Genomic DNA, 17,043 nt, shown 5'->3' with positions numbered 1-17,043 from the left:
TAATCTTATATTAAGATTCTACTGAGATTTATTAAATCAAAATTAAAAATAAATGAGGAATTTTATTTTCAAATTGATGATTATTACAAACAAATATCTCTTATGTGACTTCAAGATTGACCTTGTTACATTAGTTCCTTTAGATTATATGCATTTGGCCTTACTAAGTTTCATAATTATAAAACAGCTGGTTAAAAATACAGTTCCTCATTAGTTTTTAATAGCAAATTTAATTTTGAAAGTCAACTTATTTTAAAATTGTATTTCATAATTATTTTATACAACTTTGCTATGAATTTAAACTTTTTATAAACAAGGTTACTTAAATGATACTAATTACTTGAAAAACGTTATAAAAGTGTTATGCAATTAATTATGTCACTTTATAAATCATTTCTGTATAATATTAAATACAACACACTCCTATTTTGTAAATTTTGAGTGATATGTCTCCAATAGAGCCAGTACTTACTGAAGAAATCTGAGACTCCTATTTCTTCATTCGTCCAATTACAGTAATCTCCATCTTTTAATTTATTAATTATCTCTCCAATAATTCAAAATACGGTGTAAGTAAATAAGATTCCAAGTGCTTCACTATCTGAATCGTCAACATATCAAAATGCTGATTTGTCAATTGAGACATTTTAAAAATCATCTTAGATGTTGGGCAACTAAACATCATATCGCGCAATCTGCTGTTAGCGATTTATTAAAAATAATAAAATCAGACTTAAATAATCATTCATTGCCTTCAGATGCACGTACCATTTTGAAAACAGAAGACATTAGTAATAAAATCATTAACCCTTAAATACACCGATCCTGTAAAACACATTTTTGGGTCTGGGAGACTTTTTCAACTTTGAGAAGCTATAACTTTGATTACAATCAATATTTTTCAACAATTTTTTTTTTAAAACAAAAGTTCAAAATCTCAGGAGTGTGACCACATAATCGGCATTGCCAAAAAATAATTTATTGTGAAGTTATAAAAGAAAAATCATTAAGCAAAAATGAGAAATTGGTCAAAAATCCACTTTTCCTTCAAAAAATCACATCTTTGGAACAAAAAACGTTTAAGGACTTTCAAATACAGCGTTTTAAAGCTAAAGAGTCACACTTTCAAAATAAAATTTAGCAAAGTTATTCCTTTTAAAAAGTATAATTATCCCAATAAACACAGATCAGTATAAGATACGTATTATAACCATACGTATTTTACGGTATAAAAACGTATAAGATAAACGTATATAATCCGTGGACATGTCCGCAACCCATCCCATTTTTTTAACGTATTTATATATACGTCAAAAAAATGTATATATGTAAATGTATTATAAACATATTTATAAAAACGTTTATAATATATAATGTATATAGATGTAATAATCATTATAACTATACGTATTATACGGTATAAGAAACGTATGAGATAAATGTATAATACACTTATAATAATACACTTATTTTTTAATTTAAAAAAAATATATATTTTTTCTTTTTTACTTTTTTAACAGATCTTATTATTCTTATAGCTTAATCTGTAGTCACTGTTTTGCATATAAGATTTTTTAATCACTAAATACTATTACGCATTTTTTTAAAACTTTGAAAACGCATTGGCGGGATTCGAACCTAAGATCTCGGAACGGTAACTTAATACCCTAACACTGAGCTAATTGTACACTTGAAATATCGTTAATAAAAAGTTATATTTGAAGTAAAGATTTGAACAGGAAGAAACTTGCGTGTTGAGTACCGCGCGAACACTCACTAGGCCTTTGATTATTTAAATTTAGATATTTTTATAATAAACTTTGTAAATAATTAAAACTGTTTCTGTCCATAATCAAACCAGTAAAGATAGTAAAAACAGAAAAAATAAGAATTGGAAGTAGTATTGGAGCATAAAGAATTATTGACGTAAAAAACACGTTACAGAAATCAATTTTGCAACTAATTGTTATAAATAAATTATTAAAAATTTACTGTAGAGGAAAACTAATTGCGCCAATCGATTCTACGGGAAAAATTAGTAAAGAAATATATATGACTCTTTCTTAAACCATTCATATTTTATGCAAAAAAATAAACTATATAAATAATTAAAACCGTTTCTGCTTATGGCCAGACTGACAAAAGTAGCCAAAAAACAATCAGATATAGGACCTGAGTATGAAAAAACATTATTAATGTAAAGAACACGTTGCAAAAGTCAATTTTGCAAATTAATTGTTATAGACAAATTATTAAAAATTGATTGTAATGAAAAACTGCGCTAATCGATTCAACGGAAAAAATTACTAAAGAAACATATATGATGCTTTCTTAATTGTTATAGTTGTTATAAACAATATTAGTTGCAAAATTATTTTTGTAAGAGATTATACTTATACTAACAGGAAACGTTAAAACAACGTAAACTGATTATAAATTTTAAACGTATACTAATATACGTTATAAGATTCGTTTATTATTATACTTATACCAGGAAACGTTAAAACAACGTAAACTTATTACAATTTTTAAACGTATACTGATATACGTTATAAAATTTATTTATTATTATACTTATACCAACAAAAAACGTTCAAACAACGTAAATTTATTACAATTTTTAAACGTGTATTGATAAACGTTATAAGATTCGTTTATTATTATACTTATACCAGCAGGAAACGTTAAAACAACGTAAATTTATTACAATTTTTAAACGTATAATATTATATGGTATAAGAATTGCTTATTACTTATACCTATATCAATTAAAAACAGATAAAAAATGTACATTTATTACAACTTTTAAACGTATAATATTATACGATATAAAATTTGTTTTTTATTATATTTATACCAATTAAAAACGTTTAAATATTGTATATCTATTACCATTTTTTAACGTATATTATTATATGGTATAAAAAACGTTTATTATTTACACCTATACCATTTATATACCATTGATACGTATATTATATCACATTTATACCCATGAGTGTTTATTGGGAAAGATCTTAAAATAATTTTTGGATATTAACAATCATCGCACGGTGATACAACTTTCTTTTTCGAATACCTGTCTCCGACTCTGACATTATTTTTATGTATTTTATATTTGCTCGCGCTACTTATAAATTGTAAATCATTTACAAAAGTGTGAAAAGAATTTAGTCGTTTTGAGATCGCGACGGTTTTATCAGCCTTTATAATTTCTTACGCAGATAATGTATCGTAAGAAAGTAAATAATAAAACGTGAGTTTCGATCTCTCTCACGTGGTAAGGAAATATCGTTATTAATCTTGTAAATCCATCGATCTCTCTCTGTGCTTAGTAGCTTGCACTGGCCGGTCTTTGAACCAACCATATGGCGTCAGAACACACATTTCTTCCATCATACGTTTTTCTAAACGTTCAAGGTCAACTTTCATTCCGTTTATGGATTCATAAGGTCTACTCTTTTCAGTTGCACCTTAGGCTTTCTATATTTAATGAAGCGGCTAACTATTCAAATACATCCCACAAAAAGAGAAGAAAGAAGAAGAAAAAGAAAAGAGGTAATAGTAAGACATAGAAAGTTTCAAGCAATCTCTTATAAATTACCGCTCTAGTTTAATATATAGATATTCGTTAGAGAATGCTTTAAAACAGTGATGCGCAAACCGCATGCGGCCCGCCTCTGAATTTTTTGCGGCCCGTTGATTCATAGTCGAAAATATAAAATTACATATTTCCTATTTTATGCAAACTATAAAAATAGAGTAACATAATGTGATTTGCAAGTTTTAGTCATTTTGAAAATAATGCAATTTTGTTTTCATTAATATAAATAAATAATATAAATAAATGTTCACTGTTTTGTGGATTTATTTTTGCATTTTTAAGTATTTCTTTAAAAGTTTTTTGAAAATGTAGTTTAAATAAATAAATAAATAATATGTTTGTACAATATTTAATTTTTATAAGTTATTTGGATATTTTTTTATTTCCTTATTGATATTAAGATACATTGCACACACTGTGCGTATGTGTGTGTGTGTGCGTGCGTGTGTGTGTGCGTGCGCTCGTGTGCGTGCGCGCGTGTGCGTGCGTGCGTACGTGTGTACGTGCGTGTGTGCGTGCGTGTGTGCGTGCGTGTGTGCGTGCGTGTGTGCGTGCGTGTGTGCGTGCGTGCGTGTGTGCGTGCGTGCGTGCGTGCGTGTGTGTGTGTTTGTGTATTTATGAAGTCTTAAAGATTTTTGCTTATTTCTGAAAATGGCCCCCAATTTAAAAAAGATTGCGCATCACTGCTGTAAAAGAATAATTTCGATGATGTATAAAATTACGTTTCAAAAGTAAAAGTACAATTGCTTCTTGTCGCATTAATTAAATCAGTTAAATGCATTTTTATTACAATGAATTTTAATTAGTGATCGCTTGAGGCGAGATTTTCTCGAGTATCTCAATATCGCGTTCTAATTTCTCGAGTGCTAATATTTTTACGCGTTTGATCCGCCTATTATCGGGTTAGAGATTTCGATGGAGCGCCACGGGGTCCGTCGGTCTTTTTCAGCCGAGTTTCTCGTTCCACTTCGGCGCTCATTCTCCATCTTCCGCCAAATCTCGAATGTGTACGTGTCAGTTTTAATTGAAGCGCGGAAAGTGCAATTAAATGCGACTGCAACGTGACGACGTGGCGACGGCGGCGGCGGGTGTCATATCGCGCGCTGGAACTGCAAACTCCGCGCGGTGATTTCGCCCGGATGATCCCACCCGGTTTTGCGCGGTGCTTCGAGGACAAAGAATAGAGAAACGGAAAGCGGATACCTAGGCCGCGACAAGCAGAATTCCAACTGGTGTAAGGTGTGTCATATTCCAGTTAATGTCTCATAGCTTGTGTCCCGCGTGCGTACACACGTTCGTACACACACGCCTACACACTTATCCACGGGCGCACTACACTTGTGCTCATACAATACCAACAAACACATACACACACACACACAAGGGTAAGATGTTGCAGCCGACCTCTACCTGTAGTCTTGCCAACTAAGCGAACCGACCAGGCAAAACCGGTGTCGGCACGCTCTCGAGCCCAACCTTCCTCTCTTCGCCCTTCTCTCCGTTCTTTTTCTACCCTCTCTCTTCCGTCTCCCCCTTTTTCCACTCTCTTTCTCTTTCCATCTCTTGCACCGCTCTTGTGTATTAAACACCGCCATCTCTCCTCCGTCACCGCTCCGTCCTTCTACCGTCCCTGCAGTCCTCGGCCGATTCTACCTCGGCCAGTCGACCTGGCGATAGAGAAACTGAACGCGTTCGTCGCCAGGACTCTCTCTCTTTCTTTTTCGCGTCCGTAGCAAAGGGACCCTCGTGTCCATCGGTATCGCTTTCCGTTTTCGAAATCTCGATCTCAGTTATTGGACGACAGCGAGGTAAAGAACGATCGTCTTGGGGAGGATTCGCGAAGAAGCGGCGAGCTACCGCTTGGTGGATCGGGTGGATACGCACGCGAAGGCCGTGTGCACACGCGCGTGCGGCACGAGACGTGCATCTGCGCTGCATCCTCCCGTGGAACGTGGTGAAACGTGTGTAGGTGCGTGCGTGCGTGCGTGCGTGCAAACGCCGCGCGGTGTGGATAGTGCCCCGATACATCGGTTCACCGTGGAGTTTTGTTCAAAAATCACCGAGCACGTTACGGTTATTACTCGTTACGGTTGATCTGTCGCCGTGTGTAGTTGATTCACAAGAGGAGAGAACGGTCGAGATGCCAACGCGCTGGAGGTGCTGCGAAGCTGATCGCGATCTCGGGAGAGCTTGAACCCGTTGGTCTCGAGGAGTCGAGAGTCTCGCAGCTCCGGGCGGGTTTGGCTCGCATCCTCGAGTGATTCGACACGGAGTGCCGTGATTTTCGGCAAGTTTGCGCGCCGCTGATCGCGGCGGTGATGAACCTCCTCTCTTCCTCTTCTACTTGGCCTTTGGATATCTGGCTTCGGGTGATAAACCCCGAGCGGATCGACGAGCTTAGGCGAAGACGAGCGGCGAGGTCGTTCCGCAGCGGCGATTTAAATTGCGGTCCGATTCAGGCGATTTCGTCTCGGACAACCGTAGCGCGGCGCGCAGCCAGCCGGTCGACCGAGAACCTGTTTTTGTGTCGACGGCCTTCAGCGAGTTTTTGGAAATGCGCTTCCGGTCGACGGCGACGGCGACGGCGGCGGCGGCGTCGCGGGGCGCGGTGTGTGTATTTCTGTGCCGCGTGAGGGAGAAACGAAAGAGAAGTTCCTCGAGAGACGACGGATTCCTCGGGAAAGAGCCGTCGCCGTCGTAATTATATATACGCCGCTCTCGCGTTACCGAGATTATCGGGCTTGGGAATTTCCTCGCGTTACGTATCAACAGTTCGGGATGGATGTTCGCCGCTTTCGTTATTTAGATCGAAGCATCGATTTTTCATCTCCCTTTCTCTCTTCCATGCTAAATTATTCTCACCGTATATATTTCGTAATATCGGCGAGACTCATTAGAAGTAGAGATATGCGATTTACAAAATTATGCATCGCGATTGTGATCTTCCTTGAGAATCGCTGTGAATGAGATATAGTATTGCGATTTTTATCTTCGCATTGTGTGTAATTTTTCTTCTATTATAAACGCATTTGCGAATCACGTGTCACTTTATATCGCAATCATTTTGAATCACATTTTAATTGTACGAAAATACTTAATTATAACAGTTTTTTTTTACTTTTGGTTAGTCGATTTGCTTGTATAAAAAGAATTAGTATATAATAAATATTTTACTATACAAAGAAATTATATCATAATAATTAATACAAATAAAATTATTGAACTAAATTCTTTTCATTTTTATTATTAAGTTAAATTTGAGGAAAATGAAATATTAAACTATTTATGGACATGTACAAATGTTTCTTCTACATCTTGCTCTGTCCATAATGATTTCAAATTTATATAATTATTTAATGAATAAATATTTTTTCATTAATATTTGCGATTGCGAATGCAATTTTGTAGCGTATTTCAGATTTTAAATAGCATGCAATTTAAATATCCAATTGTACAATATATCGCGTTGCGATTCAAGACGAAAAAATCGTGGTGCTAGCACAATGAGATTGTAAAATCGCAAATCTCTAATCAAAAAACGAGTGGCGGTACGAAGAGAAAGAATTTCGAAATAATATGCAATTATTCGCAGATAAAGATAACGAGACAATTTTCGGCACGACGCGTCGAGTATCTTTTGGTAATTGTGCGAAGTGTATTTAACTGAACAATCATTTGTCGATCGATAGGATTCCTCTTTGAAAAAGAAATTTCTGTGTGACTAAAGAAAGAGGAACGTTATTCTGAATCGTGGGAATAGAAGAGAAATAATTGACTTGAGAAGCGTCCTGCGATTGGAATGTGCATTCAATGACGGTCAATAGTTTTCTTTCTCTTGATCGAGGACAATAATCAATGAAGTACAGGAAAAAAGCATTCTTGGTTCTCAAAGAGCTAGAAGAAGCAACAAGTTGCTGTTGAAATACCGCGCGAAGAAGTAAATTTTTATTAAAATTGTACAAAAAAAGATTTTCTGTCAAATTTAATATATCCGAATTTTTGTTTTAATGTATACAAGATGAACATGTCACAAAGAAAACCACGAACATTATGCAAAAAATTGACATAAAAAATGTAAATGCTTTGAGAGAAATTGTGAAATCATATTTCTTCAGTAAAATTAACATTTATGATATGTTAAACCAACACGTACATTTTATTCAAATATATTAAAACTTGCCTTAAAATTACATTAATTTTAAATTATTCATTCACTTATACCTATAAACTGTTATTTCAACCCGTAAAGGTTACATTTCCAAATAATAATATAACGGTCACATGGGGTCTCTCGTACAAAATCAGACGCCATTTGCCAGTTTTTTGATATTTTGTCGTAAAAATTTTATTGGACTTACCTTGTAGTCTATTTATATCCTCCAATAATTTTTTAAAAATTAGAATTTAACATAATGAAAAAATTTAAATAAAAAAACTGCAAAATTTGACTTTTTTTTACAAAAATATTCAAAAACTTTTTAATTTTCGACATAATTCAATAAAAATTTAAAGTTGTATTCTCAAGGTAGTATACTTTCGGGTAAAAATTAGTTTCATAGAAAGTTATTCGATTTTGAAAGGTCTGTGAATTCTTAAAGTTAGCGTGGGGTCTTTTGGAACGCAGATGACCTTTACGGGTTAATATTAAGAAATGAATATCAATTTAACATCAAATTTAACATCACATAACGTCAAATTAACATGTAGTATTTTAAAAATTTAATACAAGAATTTTAATAAAGATCGCTTTTGAGACAAATACAAAATGCTTTTTTTACTGCGTATCACAAGAAAGACGAACGAAAAAGCTTGAAATTTTCCAAGAAACTGTGGAAGTATTTGAAAAGTGCTTTGCGTGCGGTGTGATCAGTGTTGGGATTCTATGGAACTCTATTGTCCAACTTTTTTTTCCTTTGTTTTATCTCAGAATCGTTCTTCGAACGAGAAATTTATTAATAAAACACATATTTTTCCGAGCTGACTTTGAGCGTGTAATTGCACGCTTTGTTCGTGACCAAGACCAGAGCGAATCAGTGAGAGAAAATCGCAATTTCAGTTCCCGGAAGAGCCAGAAATATCAGTGGGAACGGCAGGAAAATTGGCTTTGAATTTAGCTCGGACACTCTGGAAGCAAATCTCTCGCTTGACGCAAAGCTACCCGAGAGCCTTCGGGAGATCGTTCGAGAGAGCCGCCGGACTCGGGACGATCGGACGTTCGAGAAGACCGCGTGGTCTCCGAATGAAATCGAGCGCTTTACGCTACGTCGCGTCCGAAGCCCGGCGTGCGAGGGAAGAAAAAGAGGCGTGCACATAAACGGGACAACGCTGCCATGTGTTGTCGTGAAGCCGTGGCTGCGTGACCGAGCAAGGCGAACGGGAGCGAGTGTCGAGTCTCGCGCGCCTCGGAGAACGGCGCGCACGAGGAAAGGAAATTCGCGGCGGCCAGAGAGAAAAACGGGTTAGTCGCGAATCTCGGACCGCCGGGTCCGCGAGATTATTCTGATGTTCGCGCGTGAGGCTCCACGAAATTTGCCCTCGTCGCGAAATTCGTCTCCTCGATGGGTGACGCGAATGCGAGGGGGGGAGTGGAGCCACAGTTTCTCCAATTTCTTCGGTCGGAATTGAGGTGATTGTGAATAAAGTCTGAGAAAGAGGAGGAAGACTTGCACGGTATTCGGTGAAATCGCGCAGTATTGACGTGGAAATTGCGGAGTTATTTTCTAAAAATTACATTTGGCTCGAAGCAATACGTACTAATGTCCATTTCTACGGTAGATTAGAATTTTAATTTCGGTTCTATTTACTTTTTATCTTTTTTCAATGCTTATATTAACAGAAGAGATTACTCGATTCAAATTAACATGTTACCAGAGCTATTCAAATAACTTTATCAAGTTTTATTAATTGCATCTCTAAAAGGCTGTAAAATTCCTATTATCCCAACTTTATTCGGACCTTTACGTAATTGGACATAACCTAAAATTTTACGCTCCAACAATGTCAAAAATGCTACCCCTACTAACACTACCAAGCAAATACACAGTTGGAAAATTTGTGTTAAATTTAATATGTATGTATTGCACGTCTCAAACGATTTATTCAAATTTTGGTGTTAATCTAGCACGAAATGAATACGTTAGAAAGTAACATAAATATTATGTAAAAAATTAACAGAAGAAATGTAGCATTTCGACACAGTTTGGAAACGAAATGTGGAAACATTTTTTTCAGTAAAATTAACATTTATAATATGTTGGCACGTACATTTTATCCATTTATTGTCTTTATGTTTTAAAGCTACGTTACTTTTATGTTATTTGTTTATTCGCTCATAAACTATGTGAACACTAAAAAGCGTTAAATATCAATAACTCAAAATGTTCAAATAATATAATCACGTTATGTTAAATTAATACTTGGATATTTTGGGAATTTAACATAAGAACTTTAATAAGGACAGCTTTTAACATAAATATACAGTTGAAAAAAGTGTGTTAAATTTAATATAAATCACAGGTCCCAAACGGTCTACTCAAAACTTTTGTGTTAATTTAACATAATCTGAATGTGATAAATGATAATAGGGATGGGTGATCTCGATTCGATATTTTGAAGAATCGATTCTTTTGTATTCGATTTCCGATTTTTTTAGATCGATCCTACAACTTGGATCAATCGGGAGAATCGATTCTTGAGACCAAAGATTGAATCTATAAAAATATAAAATTTATACAAGGGAGAAGCCTGATAACTGCCATACGATCTACCGCCACGCGCACAATTTAAATGGGACTGGTTTTTGGAAATAAGAACCATTAAAAGTGTATTAATAAATTATAATTATGATGTTTTATATTTACTCAAAAATCTTTTATTATTATAAAAAATTTTGTAATTATTTTTAATAATATTAAAAGATTTTATCAAATTAAATAAGAGGATCGATCTTTGATGGATCGATTCTTTAAACAGCGATTTTTTGTCGAATCAATTCTTAAGTCTATGACCTGAATCGATTAAAAAAAATCGATTCTTTTGAAAAAAATCGCCGATCCCTAAATGATAACATTAATCCTGCGTTCATATTTCAACAAAAAGAAATGTAATCTTGATCGTAATTGGAAGTTATTTGTGTGTATAATTAACATAATTTTTGTGATAAAATTAACAGAAGAATAGTAAAAAAAGTATGGCACAGTTATCCTGACAGTTATCCTTGTTCTGTAAATTTTAACAACTACAAAATGTAAAATTATAAAAATGATTTTAAAAAATATGTTAAAGAAACACAATTTGCACGTATTTATTAAATTGTGTTACTTTAACATATTTTTAAAATCATTTTTACAATTTTGTACACTGTTGGAAAGTTTGTGTACACATTTATGTTAAATTAATACTTGCGCAGAAAGAAAATTAGTATTAAATCAACAATTCGTTGTTTCATATATAAGCAAGAATACGAATTTTCTTAGAAGAATTTATTATCTTAAACAGACATAATTTGCTTACATTAAGAAAAATTTTTTCTTCGTGTAAGCAAATTATGTCTGTTTAAGATTATAAATTTTTCCAAGAAGATTTTATATTCTTGCTTATGTATAAAACAATAAATGTTTTGTTAATTTAATACTAATTTTTTTTCTGTGTAAATTTGTAAAAAATACAACACAAGGACCGATTTTAACACAAATGCCAATTTTTTTTTTTTTTTTTTTTTTACTGTGTATTGTAGATTAGCTTTAAGCTCATTTTAACTTACAAGTTAAACCGTCATTAAAGTTAATCTACGTTGGTAGAAATAGACATAAGGGCGTTTTCTTCTGAGAAATTGGGGCCCGAGACACTGATCATTTGGTTCATACCTTCAAAACGTCTCCCTGATTATTTGCTCTGCGAGTTTTGCGAATTGTTTATAATAAGCGGGATTCTTTCTCTTCGTGCTCCACACGCTCATGAGTAATCTTGTCAATATTACGAAACGGTGCAAATAATCTCTCGCTAAGAAGAGAGGAGGAGGGAAAGTCGGTGAGGCGAGGCTTTTAAATAATATCGAAATCTAGAAGGCGGCGAACATCTGTTTAAATTGTTGACAACCATTAAGTGTTGCGCAACGTTGTAGGAGAACGATAGAAAAGCAACACGCGTAAACCGATCTCTGCAGATTCCGAAGCAACTTCTTCAAGATTACATTGGTGAAAGAGAGGGGGCGTTAGGAGACCCTGCTATCCACGTCGAGCGTTCAAGCGTGTTCTCTGATTCCCAACGGAAAACTCCGACGATGAAAGGACCGTAACGTTGATGATCGAACGATCGTCGCGCTATTCCGTTTTTCCGTTTAACGGCACGAAGGACGGCGACGCTTCGGATCGCCTCTGCGCCGAGGCACCGTGCCAGCTGTCGATCGGCGATCGTTCGTGCAACGATGCGATCGTGTTGGAGCTGCCTGCGACGTGAAACCGATCCGTCGATCCAACGTGGTTCCACGTGAAAGCGCGGACGGAGGGAGGAGATGCTCGAGGAATCGCGGACGATCGGCGGAAGTGCGCGAGGGAGCGGCCCGTGAGAAAAGAATCGTCAAGAGAATAGTGGTGGATCACGCGCACGGGAGGATAAGGAGCGTCTTCTTCGTGGCAAGAGGATGGACAGGGGCGATAACAACGTCGTCGGAGTTGGCAGCGGCGGTGGCGGCGGCGGCGGCAGTGGCGGTGGCGGTGGCGGCGGCGGCGGCGGCAGCGGCAGCGGCGGTGGTGGTGGCGGTGGCGGTGGCGGTGGCGGTGGGGGCGGAAGTGGTGGAAATGGTGGCAGTGGCGGCGGCAGCGGCGGTGGCGGCATCGGCGGCATTGGCATCAGCGTGGGCTGTCACGTGGGAAATTCCGGATCCCCGCCGAACTCCACCTCGTCGACCCACGGCACGATGCATAACTCCTCCGGCGGGTTCGACGGCCAGGTAGCGCATCTCCCGAGAGATCTCTAAGTCCGATACGGAAGGACTGTGTAAATATTTGCGCGGTCGTTATCTTGTCCTCGAATAATCTCGGCGAATCCGTATATAGAGATTCCCCAGATCCTGAAGTTCGACCTTATCGCGCTATCCATCTTGTTGCCGCGTTTGTCAAGATTTATTAATTAATGTTTGAGAAATATATAAATATCGAAATACGAGCGATGAGGGTTCGCGATCTTGCAAGGATCTTTTCAAGATTTGCATCGGTATTACTTCGTAAAACACACACGTACTGCGCGTATGTGTGTGTGTAGATATGAAAGAGGGAATCAAGGTGTGTCTGAAAGTCGTGAATGATCGACGCGACGCGGTTTAGTTTTATTGGTGTCACGACATAACGGGGATATTTATTAAGATTTCTCTGGTGAAAATGTTTAGAATTCTTCGTATCATTTTTCAAAATTTTTTGAAATTTTTGTATAATTGTTTTAGAATATTTTAAAAATTTTTAACAATTTTCTAAATTGTAGAATAAAAAGTCTTGGAAATTGTAAGATATAGAATTTACATGTATAAAGAATTTCAGAAAAGATAAACTTTCTCAGCGCTACTGAAAAATATTGAAGAACTTATAAAATTTGAACAGAGATTTAAGATATTTTTTTCAAAAATCTTTACATAAAAAAGTATTTAAAAAATTCTAGAAAATATTGTAAGGTATTATAAGAGCACTTTTACTAGAAAGCACTTTTACTGTGCACTATATTATATTAATAAAATACATTTTCCGAGCGGAGATTAATGATCTTTAGTGAAAATGTATCTTACTATGAATTGGAATTTTTTATTTAATTTTTTTTTTAAATTCCTTTATATATTTTAAAATTTCTGAATAATTTTATTTGGAATTTTTTTTCAGATTTTCTGTATAAACTATACTTGTCAAGAATGTAAAGAAAATCTACATTTTTTTTCTATAATTTCTTTTATATATATATATATATATATATATATATATATATATATATATATGAAATATCTTGAAATTTCTAAGACTTTTTATTCCATAATTTCCGAAGAAGAACTTATAAAATCTCAAGAGATTTAAGATATTTTTTTCAGAAATCTTTATTTTAAAATATTAAAGAATTTGTAATACTTTTTAAAATTTCGTAAAATTTCTGTTTAATTTTATAACTTTTTGAATAAATTTTTAGACTTTTTTATACAAATTGAAATACTTCTCAGAAGTGTAGAGAAAATCTATAAATTTTTTTTTTAAATTCTTCATATTTACATATGTATAAATTCTGAGATATTAAAATATTTTTAAGTTTTTTTATTCTATAATTTTCGAGGAAATCTAGTGAGATTTAAAGTGTTTTATCAGAAATCTTCACACATAAATTAAAAATATTTAGAAGATTCTTGAAAATATTATAAAATGAGAGTATTTGGTCAATGATAAATTCAATACATTACTGATAAAATGTGTCTTTTGGGCAAAGATTAATGCGCTCTTTGGTGAAAATGTTTCTTAGAATTTTTTGTATAATTTTTTTAGAATTTCTATAAATTTTAAAATTTCTTTATAATTGTTTTACGATTTTATAACTTTTTAGAATTTTTCAAATTTTTTACAATTGGAATACTTTTTAATAATGCTGATAAATCTATATCTTTTTTGAAATACTTTATCTTGTAAATTCTGAAAAATTTTTAAGTTTTTATCCTATAATTTTTTAATAGTATTAAAAAAAAGTTATAAATTTAAAATATTAAAACTATTCTTATATATAAGATAATGAAAATTTTATTTCTTAGATTTTTCTATGAGCTATCACAGTTGTTTGTTACATACAAATAAAATCGATTATTATTAACAACAATATTCAATAGTGAAACTGAAACAACATTCAGTTCGATTGAAGAGGATCCAATAGAAAATTGAAACGTTTGAATGTTGTTGTTAATAATAATCGATTATTTTATTTGTACACAGAGAAAACGATTTCTTCAAACTTAATAAATTTTATTGTATCTAAACAAATTTGTTATTTGGAATGGTCCAAACAAACCAGTGTTTGAATCAATAAGTATGATTATTTGAATTTGAAACAATATATATCTTCGTCTTAAATAAATCATTTATTTGAAACGAAAGATATATTCTCAATATATTTTGCCATTTTCATATAAATAAATTATTTGTTTCATTGCTCGTATACTTATTGTAATCAAATAATATATCATTTGGTTGAAAGATAATTCTTTAAATAATAGTGTTACCTTTTTGTCAGATAATAGAGATTTTTTCAACGAAACAACATTTTTATTCAAACAAATAATGTTTCGTATAAACATATGTTATTTTAATAAAACAAATTTCAGTTAAATAAATAGGAATACTGAATCTTAAGAAACCTTTTTCTCTTCTATGCACAAACAACCGCGGTGGCTCATAAAAAGACTTTATACTTAGAAAAAAAATAGTATCAAATTAACAATTCAATGTTTCATATATAAGCAAGAATATAAAATTTTCCTGATAGAAATTATAATCTTAAACAGACATAATTTGCTTATACGAAGAAAAGAATTTTCTTTATGTAAGCAAAATTATGTCTGTTTAAGATTATAAATTTTTCCGAGAAGATTTTATATTCTTGCTTGTATATGAAACAATAAATTGTTGATTTAATAATAATTTTTTTCTGTGTGTAATTATTTCGTTAGTTTCTTTGAGCCGGAGACTCTTTGTACTTTATTAATTTTGCCATTAGGCTTACTCTCTATTTTTCTTATTCTCTTTCTCTTTCTCTCTCCGCTTCTCCATTACCGTTTCCATTCAAGCCTATCCTGTGCAGGATACCGTATCTCGAGTACGGGATTAGAAACAGCTTCGCTCTACGTGTCGCATCCACGAGGGCGATAGCTCTGCCATTTGATACTCGGTATTGCATTATCCGTCGATCACTTTCGCACGCGGAAGATCTCCTGTAACACGTGCTCTCAAATGATTCACAAGTCCGTCGGGGCTAAATTTATCGCGCGGTGAATTGCGGGACTCGAGCGTCGCGTTTTAACGGAGTGCAACAAACGCTGCCGCTCGCGCACGGGTCCATTGTTGTTACTGGCTCACCGAAATTAATCTAATTATTGTGCCTCGGTGCTCGATGTCCGGTGATGATTATCGTTAATTTAGCCAGCGCGTATTTCGTCGAAAGCACGCCGCAGAGTTAGGAATACACGCTGACCCGCGGAATGTGTGTAATTACACCATTGTATTCGCTTCCACATGTGTAGGGAATGAGTTATGGCTTTTAATTAGGCGACACTGTCGCCTTCTAACCGCTCTGGTTAAACGTACGTCGTCTCGTTGCCCTTGCGCGTAAAAATGAAACGTTAATTTATGTACCATGTTTTGGAATACGATACGGTTGATTCAATTTTACATTTGTATCTCTTATCTTTGTATCGAGACGCGCTCAAGAAGAGCTCGGTGAACGACAAGTCGTAAGTTGTAAAATCCAGCAATTTCATAACTTTTGCTGTTATTCTTTATGGCGTAGAAACGAAAAAATGTTGCGCGAGAGTCTATCCTGGTATTTCTACGATATTATCTTAGTTATTTGAATGTACAATTCAAATAACTGCGCTTATCTCTGTTTGGCATTGTTAACGGATGATGAAAGAACGCGGAAGTGTGCCTAGTATTGTTATAATTATTTAATAATAATATGTCAATTAGCCGCAACAATTGTATCATTAGAGGGAAAGAGATTGATTGATTGATTGATTGATTGATTGATTGATTGATTAATTGATTGATTAAGCATTTATTGAAATTCTAAGGCCCCAGCTCTCTAAGAATTTGGAAACGACGAGATAATTCGGTAACAAAATGAGATAACATATATATACAAGAATCAAGAAGAAGAGTTAAGTAACAGTGATACTGACAATGGCAGGAATAAGAATAAAAATAAAGATAAGGAAATAATAATAGTAATAACAAAAAAAATAAAAATAAAAGTATAATATATTATATTAGAGAAGCAGAGAGAGATAGATAGATAGATAGATAGATAGATAGATAGATAGATAGATAGATAGATAGATAGATAGAGAGAGAGAGAGAGAGAGAGAGTTGCTTCTTTAGATTTAATAAATTTTATTTAACCTAAAGAAAGAGAAACTCAAGCATGGGCGCGATTAACTTTTCTCACTTTGAAATATCCAGTTTTTTCACTTTTTGAAAAAAATCCCTTTTCTCACTTTTGTTCGTACTCTAGTCGACTGGACATCAGGTTCTACAATATGTGTTATGTTTCTGTTTTGTTTTCCGGTATTTAAGTTTGTTACTTTTATTTTAAGAGATTAATATTTTCAATGTGCCAGTTTTAAGATAGTGCATAATTTAAATAGTACATAACAGGTGAAGTAACATTTAACTCGTTTTTTTTTGCTCACTTTTTTTAGATCGACTCGC

General features: G+C 34.2%; 1 protein-coding gene across 7 annotated transcripts in view; it reads left to right on the top strand.

Moving 5' to 3' along the window:
• Window positions 1-17,043, top strand: part of LOC113003683 (tight junction protein ZO-1) — a 54,375-nt gene that overhangs the window by 12,104 nt on the left and 25,228 nt on the right. The window contains exons 1-2 of one of the 7 annotated variants that reach the window (XM_039446906.1): window positions 4,207-5,412; window positions 11,769-12,554. The exons of 2 other annotated variants lie outside the window; for them this stretch is intronic. In XM_039446906.1, the coding sequence (XP_039302840.1) occupies window positions 12,246-12,554 (309 nt within the window). In that variant the 5' untranslated portion in view covers window positions 4,207-5,412; window positions 11,769-12,245. Of the gene's footprint in view, window positions 1-4,206; window positions 5,574-6,874; window positions 9,231-11,667; window positions 12,555-17,043 lie in introns of those variants that run through there. 4 more of the 7 variants (XM_039446903.1, XM_039446905.1, XM_039446907.1 and 1 more) reach the window with 4 other exon arrangements.

Source organism: Solenopsis invicta, chromosome 3 (assembly GCF_016802725.1).
Source record: "Solenopsis invicta isolate M01_SB chromosome 3, UNIL_Sinv_3.0, whole genome shotgun sequence".
Classification (NCBI taxonomy): domain Eukaryota; kingdom Metazoa; phylum Arthropoda; class Insecta; order Hymenoptera; family Formicidae; genus Solenopsis; species Solenopsis invicta.
Note: the sequence above shows the minus strand (reverse complement) of the source record. Positions and strands in the feature narration are given on the sequence as shown.